General features: G+C 51.5%; 1 protein-coding gene across 1 annotated transcript; it reads right to left on the reverse strand.

The window, feature by feature from the left end:
- On the reverse strand, positions 271-6030 carry ZBTB33 (zinc finger and BTB domain containing 33). The gene is made up of 2 exons (XM_021406016.1): positions 5933-6030; positions 271-5052 (listed from the first exon to the last, which is right to left on the reverse strand). Exon 2 carries the CDS (start codon positions 5048-5050, stop codon positions 3014-3016), a length of 2037 nt encoding a protein of 678 aa, XP_021261691.1. The 5' UTR covers positions 5051-5052; positions 5933-6030; the 3' UTR covers positions 271-3013.

Below are 8997 nucleotides of genomic sequence, written 5' to 3' on the forward strand. Positions count from 1 at the left end.
GAGCAAGCAGCAGTATTTGCTGTATTGGCAAACTGGTGCTTCTACCACAACGTTGCTGTTTTTTCCTCTAACTCTGTCAAGCCCCAGGTGCTCCCCCAGCTTCATCATTTTGCAGCCCTACCCAAATGAAGAAGCAAAGCAGCCCCCCAAAAAACAACCTGTAGGCATGGCCCCGCTGCTCGGAGAGCTGGAGCCCAGCGGGGCGAGCTGCCGGTCCTCCGACGTGCGAAGGAGTTACCTGTCACTGCAAAGAAGCATGCTGCACATCTCTAGAATTAAACTTTTTATTTTGGCCGTAGAAAGCTCTAAGAACTAATATCAAGTATTGATTAATGAAAAGTAGAGCGCAACTTTAAAAAGTATGTTAAAGAAAGACTGTACAAGTATATACATTACAGACGTGGCAAAAGTCAGCAGTGTTTCACACGGAACAGTTCACAGGTAAAAGCTGTCGAGCTCAGTGCTCGTGTAGAGTTGCCAGCTTCTGCACCTTTTTCCCAAGCTGCATGCCTTAACGGTACAAAATAAATAAGAAGTCGATTTTTTTAATCTCCGTTTTTATTTCATTCATATACTGGAATGCTACGGTATGAATGTCCAAAGAAGCCACGCAGCGCCGCCGCGGTCCCGTGATTACATGTGGCAGCAGATCCGCCCCGCTTCTCACAGCTGTGTGGGAATGGCCGTGAGGTTTGCTCCTACTCTGCTGAAACGGTCGACTTCTATGCAAGTGCTTTTTCAGATTCCATCTTTTCCTTTCCTTACCCCTAAACCGATTTCTCAGGAGTCGCGTGATGCCTTTCGTTCAGTTCACTGGGAAGCTTAACGTTAAAAACAAATCTAAGTGCGATGGCCAGAAATCTAAATACAAACGCTCATGGCCCCACCAAAAGTTTAACAAGAAGGGACCTGACGTGTTTCCAAATCAATAAATAGAGAAAGTGGATTTAAAAAAAAACACTTTATGTGACCTCTGGACTTTGGATATCAAAAATCACTTCCAAGGAAAACTGAAGACCCTGAGACACATGCACGCACGAGTCTTCCAGCAAAAATACAGTTACAAAGCCCTAATGTTCCAGTTTTCCTCCAAAAAGAGACCTTTAGTAGGCACAGTTTAAATTTTTTAGTACATCAGCAGCAAATATTTATAGCCACTATTTTTCAATACAAGCGAACGCACGCTTCGCAGCGCGTGCTTTGCTCTGTACGCGTCGTGTCCGCGCCAAAACCATCGCCTCTGTCGTGATGCTAAGATCAAGACGTTCCTATGCAGCACGTGGCCAGCCACGTCGGGCAGTCGGCACGGAATTCTCGTGAGGCTGCCAAAATGCCAGCTCAGACTGCACCCAGCACGTAACATCTGAAAGCAGAACCCCTTACATCCTGAGGGGATGCAGCACGGTCTGGAAAACAAGCGCACGCGGAACATTTTGGGCCTACGAAACAGAAGTGCTGAGTAGCACGTGTAAAAAGTGAAGAGATTCTCCTCTTCCTCCCACCTTCCCAGCACCCTTTCTTATAGCCGAAGCTGTCTTTGAACCACTGACCATTTCAACACCTTTCTGCTGAGAATATTGCATGTCTAAAATCCTAACATCAGAGGTCAGAGGATCAAGATGCTTACGTGAAACATGAGAATACAAAGGTTGAAGCAATGAGAGGTTACGATAACTAGCTAGTACTATGCACAACAGTCTCCCTCAGGAATTGCTAGGATTTCTGAGCAGTTTTCATTATACCATTTAGAAAAATTCATTAAGCCACGAAACCTGAAGTGCTGAGCTATGACTCTGGAAAGCAGATGTTTATTTTTCTCAGGTCTCTTGTTTCTTGCTCCAGCTGGATTTCTCCTAATTACCTTCTAACAATAGGGAGAAAAAAAAAGGAGCAACAGAAGAAGCCTAAGAGTGAAAACAGATGCCAAGTAGGCAACCGTAGAGATGATAGAGTGGAGTATGAGGGATGGCAGGCATTTTCTGAATGCTGATTACATCGTTAGCACAAGATTACACCCCCCGTAAAGGGGAGAACTAAAAAATGCAATTCCTGCTCAAGATCTAGCCAAAGAGATACAGGAGCTCCTCAGCAGCCTCAGCACTGATGCAGCACTCAGAGGATTTCTCTGTTGTAAGAAGAAAATTTCAAAGCCTTTAGGTATCATGGGAATTACTTTTATTATACCACACTGAAACCTTTCTGAACGGAGAGGAAAAAAAGTCTGTAAGTGTTCTAGATTTCTCCGCTATTGAGCACTGCCTTTCTCCCTGACACAAAAAGAAACAGAATGGTCCAGACACTGATTATCCCACTTACCTTACTGCCTAGCACAAATAAAAGTGTGTTCAAGTTAGCCCAAACCGCGTATCTCTCATCGGCAGGAATACCTGCGTGAAGACAGATGATTCACATTGCTTTTAGAAGCACAATTAAGATGCTAGTTGGAAAATACACTGCTCCAAGCTACTGGATCAGTCATTTTGGACCCTTGTGGTAATGCATTATTCAGCAAAATAAGACAAGGCCTGTGGTTTTTTATAATGGTTCAATATTGAAAACACTACCATGAAAAATCTGTTTTCTTCATGGATGATGGAGCACAATTCAGCATTAAAGTGCTAACATGAAAGAAAGGGCTTATCTAAGTATGGGTACAGGAAATACCTTGAATTACTTTAGAAATTAGATTTCTAGCTCTTGAGGAGAAAACTGTACCTGTTTCCAGCCACAAATGCCCACGTTCTGAGCAAAATGCACGTACTTGCAAACACTGCCAGCTCCTTGGACATGTCTTAATTAAAATGTATTCAAGTAAACCTTCTGATGAATCGCTTCCACAAATTCTTTGCAGCTACCAACGATCCATCTAAGTAAGTACTACCATTTGATGACTTCCTTGAACAAGTTAATGTGTTTTCACTCTGAACAATTTGTTTTACAATTATTTCAACAGTTCGTTCAGAAAAGCTGCAGTACGTACTCACTGAAGCCCTTTCCCAGCACGTCACACATTTCAGTACGATTCCGGTATTACAAACTCAAATTCAGTACTACCCTCTGATTGATTTTGCTTAAAAATTGCATCATTTCCCTGCGGAACGAAAATATCATCCCAGCTCATTTGTTTGGCTGGAGAATTAGACGTCGTTCCTTCAGCGCCATCCTTTCCCGCGTCAACGCGATACACGATTCTGTTCTCGTTTATTACCGGCAAGCTGCTCGAGCGATCCGAAATGTACGCGTACTGTCTGATCTGCAAAGACCTGCAAGGATGCAGTCGATAAAGCTTGGTATCTCCCGAGGGGTCTTGGCTGTGAACTGATCTGATGTGCGAGGCCATGATCTGGTAGTTGATGAAAGACTTGCCGCACGTCAAGCACTGGTACCTCCGCTCACCAGTGTGGTGAATCTCATGCTTCGTACGGTACTCTGCAAGAGGGAAAACTTTATCGCAGTATCGACACGGATACTTCTTCTCCCAGGAATGAACATTAAAATGTCTCCGTAAACTCGTCAGACACACGTACGATCTCTTACATACGATGCAAATGTAGTAGACCCTTCCATCCACTATCAGCTCGTAATGGTCGTCGTGCTTTACTTTCATGCGCTTCCTGCTTGAGGAATCGCCGTTGGAGGTTCTAGGGGTTTCATCGGGCTTGGCTTCTCCTTCCTCAGGATCATCCTTAATCGGAATGACTATGTCGTAAGTGTCCTCACCAATATTTGCATAAACCTTGCAGCCCGTGGATAAGCCTTCTATTTCAGTCGCCGTATCTAACGTTATGATTTTCTGCCCTTCTGCCGCGTGTTTCGATGCTATCCCTGGGCCGAATTCCTTGTTGTTTCCAGTAAGGACATCTGAGATTTTTATTTTAAATTCTCCGGGTTTAGAAGATTGCTCTTGCGGAAATGTAATAACCTGTTTTTTCTGCACTCCTGATCCTTCAGAGGACGCCGCTTTGGGTACAGAAGGTTGCTGAACCGAAGAGCTATTGCTGACTGAACTAGGACTAGAGGAGCCGATGACATCGTCGCTGTCCTCAACCACCTCTTCGACATCATCAGCAGCAGCTGTTTCCCTTTCAGTTGAGGGACCTTTATCAGACGGCTTCTGGTTCTCCTCAACCAAATTAATCGTAGGGGGCACGTGCGTTTGATGCGAGGAGCTGACGCTGGGTGGGGGGTTAACCGGGGGCCGATTCAGCAAAATGAGCTCAGTTGTCGAATGCTGCGGTGTCACTGGGACAAGTGATTCAGCACTTGACAGCGTTTGGTTTGGATTCAGCTGATGAGCGGAGGAAGTAAGTTTTTGAGTTGACGTGGTGCTAGTCGAAAGCGGGGAGCCGCCACCGCCGCATGATTTTTGGTCAGAAACTCCAGGTGCATTTGGGCAAGGCTGGTTCTGGATTGCAGCACTTGTGTCTTTAGTACATTCTTTTGGGGGAACAATCTCAGAGCAAAAGATGACGTCGTCGTCATCTGAATCACTCACTGTTATTTTTGGAGTCTCATAGGCTATGCCATGTAGGGAGAACGATTCAGTTATAACCGGCATCCAACCCGTCACCTCTCGGCCCTCCTGCCTGACGGCAGGTACCTGTGTTTCAGCATCCTTCTGAGTAGGGCCAGAAGCTGGAGTTTCTGAAGCACCGTCTTTGACATCGCTCAGCACGCTTCTTCCATCGGACGGAACTACGGACAGATCAGCTAGGAACTTAACACCCAGCTGTTGCCCCGATTTAATCAATTCATCAATTAAGTCGGCTCGAACAGAGATTATTTTGGAACTATACATATAATTAAGTATTTCTGCAAAAATCTCAGCTCTCACAAAGCTCAATTCAACCACTTGCCCAGCCACCGACAAAAGCTGGTGGAAGTACGTGCTTGAGGCAGAGAGAATGTTTCTGTGAGCTCGAAACTTCCGGTCCTCCACGATAACAGTAACATCACAGAAAAGCCCATGGCCGCGCTGTTCGTTCAAAGACTGAAGGAGCGTGCTAGAATACTGTGTATCTGTTGCAGAAATCAGTTTTTCCCCCTCCATTCCTGTAAAAAGAAAGGAACAGGGATCAAGCAAAACCACAGATTTAGAGCTTTAACGCTCTAGGACAATATTCCCACGTTTACAGTTTACTCCGTCCTTTGAAAAAACAAATCTCAGCGTGAGGTATTATTCATAAGCTCATCTGCCATAGCACTCTGCAGATGCAGTGTTTGTCCACACGAGGCACGTGCACTTCTAAATATGCCCTGTGTTCGTACCAGGTGAAAAACCTGCTTTCGATTCAACGGCAAACGAGGTAAATTTGAGAACCAAGAAGACGCGAGACTGGGCTTCCCCAGAAGGCTGTGAACGTTAATAGACATTTCATTGCGAATACATTCCATACAGACACGAAAAGCTCGGGAGCGCCCAGGTCTCTATGGGCTGCACAACACAAGCGGGGCAGGCAGCCAGGCCAATGCAGGCAGCGCCGTCGGCCCTTCGCCCCGCTGCCCCCCCAGGCATTCATTTCGCCCCTCCTCACGCAGCTCGGGCTCGTTCCCGCTGGGAGCGCGGGGCGGCGGCAGCGCGGTACCGAACCGGCCCCGCACAGCCCGCAGGCAGGCACGAGCGGGAGGTCCGCACTCCCGGCGCCCCGCACCGGGCAGGACGGGTCGGCGGCCGCCCGAGCGCCCGGCCCCGACCCCCCGCGGCCCCGGGCCCCGCGGCCCGGCCAAGTTTCCCACGAGCTCCGGGCCGGGCGGCCGCGGGTCCGGGACGCGGCCTGCACGGCGCCGAGGGGGCCCCGCCGCGCGGCCAGGCCGTGCCCGCCGCCGCCACTTCCTGCTCGAGGCCAGGAGGGCGGAGCGGCCCCCAGCGGCGGCGGGAGAGGGGGAGAAGGGCCGCCCGCGGCGCGGAGAGCGGGGCTGGGGCCCGCGTTACCTGGCACCCTCCGCCCTGCCCCGCGCTCACGGGCACCGGCCGCCGCCGCCGCCGCCGCCGCCGCCGCCTCTCCTCGGGCTCGGGCGCCGCCCCCTGAGCGCGGCCGGCAGGGGGCGCTGCGCCGCGCTGCCCTGCCCTGCGTGCCCGGCGCTCCGCCCGAGCGCGCTCGGCGGCCTTCGGCTCCCCGACACGAGCGGCTTCGGCGGCCTTCGGGCGCGCTCGGGCCGCGGGGAACGCAGGCGGCGGGAAGGGGGGAGCCGCCGCCTCCATCGAGGCCTTGGGCGGTCGGCGGCCTCGCTCCGGCCTTGACGCTCCCACTGCCCCACGCGGAGCCGCCCCGGCCCCTGCCCTGCGTCGGGCCGTGTGTGACGAAGCTGTGGAGGCGCGAGCGCTGCGCAGAGCGCCGAGCTCTTGGCAGGAGCCAAGGGTCGCGCTGCAGCCCCGCTTGTTGCGTTGTCTGCCTTGCGCACCGGTCGAGCCCCACACACGCGTCCTGGGACAAAGCGCGGCTCCCAGGCACATCCCACGGGCGGCCATCCAAGCGACACACGCACCGCGCAGTCTCCTGGAAACAGTGTTGGCGAATGCTCAAAGAGAGCCAAGATCATACAACGTATTATCTGCGGTTCCTGATCTGTTCCTTGTTTTTGTTCCTACAGCCCTTGTGCGTTCGAACCGCAGGGTTCTAGATGTTTCTGTAGACTCAGATCTGCCAAGACCAAGCGTTCTCCCTCAGCTTCAACCGAAACCATCGGCACACCACAGTCCCTGGCACCAAAGACCGCAGTCCCACTGCACACATCAGCAATGAAATGCTCCTGCCCGGCCTTCGGAGCCCTGCTACGGAGAAAACCCCTGCAACGCGCCCGCTCCCTGCCTTTGCACAGCCTGCAGCAGAACTGCCTCTTGGAAGAGAGGCCTCAGCTCGAAATGTTACAAAACCAGTTTCTGTTTATTTCTAGGCTTTTCCTGAGCGAGGAACAGGAAAGAATTACCAGGGGGAAAGGCAGGCTCTCCTTCCTCATGGAACTCTCCCTTTGATTTGTCTCCTTTGATACAGGTCCTCAGTCATTTTGGTACACGAAGTTCTATCCAATGAAAATAACATCATAAGCATTTTTTTCTCCTCCAGAAATGTCTGATGGTTCAAATTAAACCATTCTTTACCCTTCCATCCTTCAGATTCAAGGAGTTTCTTCTCCTCATTGCCAGTTTCCTTTCTAGAAACTAACAGGAGAATGTACAGATAAAGACAAGAACCAATGTGGAAGGAGCGGTGCTCTGGAGTTCTCAAAAATGAGCTTTGAACTGCTCACCCTTCGGCCCAGCAAGGCCTCTTTCAGATTAGCCTAGAAAGTGTTTGGTGATCTAACTCACATAAAAATGTATACATGTGGCAAATTAAATGAAACGTTTTTTCCAAGATGTTGACAAGAAGGACACTTAGAACACACAACTTAAGGTGGTGTTGAGGTAAGGCAGGTTAAGAATTACAAAGCAGCTCTTATTTTGATACATGGAAGTGATCCAAAAGGTCCGGAATGGGGACTCTAAAAAAATGAGAAGTACAAATGTTGAGAAGCGATGTGCAAGCTTCTGTGAGGGGAAGACAGAACAATCCGCAGTTCAGCACCAGTTGCTCAGTTGAGCAATTTGAAGAGCCCTCTTTTTTTTTTTTTTTTTTTTTTTTTGCAATGGAAGTTTGTGGGAACAAAAATTTGTTTTAAAGACTTGTTTTAAAAAGAGAGAGAGAGAAATGTTCTCTGTCATGGACAATGTATTTTACATCATAATAAATCACACTGGATGGATAGGCTAATGAACTTCCGCTTGGGCACTTCAGTGAAATCCAAATTAAACAGCCAGTAAACTAGCTAAGTCTGCTTTCAAGAACAGAAATGTTATTTCACCGTGGAATTTCAAATGCTTCTGCAGGAGTCTAAAATGCCAATTTCCATCATTCATCCTGCGAGGGATTTTCAGAAAGCGTTTTTCCTGGTAATTCCATTACATAGAGCCTCACACAACTGAATTTAGAGCCCAGTGACACTTTTCACTGGCTGTAGCAGTAACTGCAGATGCTGTTACATGCTGTGTATGCACGGATTGTGTAGCCTGTGTGTGAAAGTGCTTCACTTTACAGCGCTGAGCAGCAGAGGTGTGCAATGAAGATCCCCGTCTTCATTTTGCCAGGGCAGGCGCTGGGGTGCAGGTGCCCGCTGCCTCGCTCCAGGAGCTGCCTCAGTGCAGGGCACCACGCTGAGCTGGGAGCTGCATCCATGATGCCAGAGCCCTGGTTGCCAGCCGGCTGCACCCCTGGGTGTCTTTAGTGGCCGCGGGGACAGCTCCCAGCGCCAGAAATCTGGCTTAGCAGCATCCAGCTCTGCCTGTTGGTGACGTAACCTTGCATGCCGTGCTGGGCTGCAGGGCCCGGGCTCCTTCCCGGGAGGCGGCACAGGTGGAGGGGGACAGGGCCGCGTTCCGGGTTCCTCCCGAGACGGGAAGCACGGGCACGGAGCGCGGATTCACGCAGTACGGACACAGCTGGCAGAACGACAGCCGCTGCAGGCTTCCACCCGTCTCATTCACATGACCCTGCCGCGAGCAAACGGCAGCCACGCAGCAGCCGCGTAAATAACAGCCGGAACTGCCTGAGCTGGGCGGGCAGCAGCGCCCCGAGCTCCAAACACCCGCAGCGCGGGGGCAGCGGTTCCGTGCAAACCTCCGGCACCATCCGGCCTGTCCCCGGCCTGATGCGGTCGCACACGGCCGCGCTAACACACGGTGTAAACGCCCTTCCTCGTCGGTACAGACCTGCGGCGGACGGAGGCCGGCCCACGCTGACGGCCGTTCTGACGGCGGCGGGGGCCGGGCCGACCCGGGGTCGCCGTGAGAGCAGCGCGGGGAGAGCAGCCAGCGGGCCCCGGGGATCGCTCCCCGGCGAGAACCTCCGCTCGCTCCCCTCCTCATCGAGATCCGCACCGTTTCCCCCCCGGCCGCTCCCGCCACGCCGCAGAGCCCGGCTCCAGGCCCGCGGCCGTGCGCTGTCCGCCGCGCAGTGCTGC

The sequence above is a fragment of the Numida meleagris genome, chromosome 8 (assembly GCF_002078875.1).
Source record: "Numida meleagris isolate 19003 breed g44 Domestic line chromosome 8, NumMel1.0, whole genome shotgun sequence".
In the NCBI taxonomy this organism is placed as follows: domain Eukaryota; kingdom Metazoa; phylum Chordata; class Aves; order Galliformes; family Numididae; genus Numida; species Numida meleagris.

What these genes read in the sequence shown, in the direction of transcription:
- ZBTB33 (XM_021406016.1), bottom strand. Translation starts at nt 5,050, where the DNA reads ATGGAGGGGGAAAAACTGATTTCTGCAACAGATACACAGTATTCTAGC.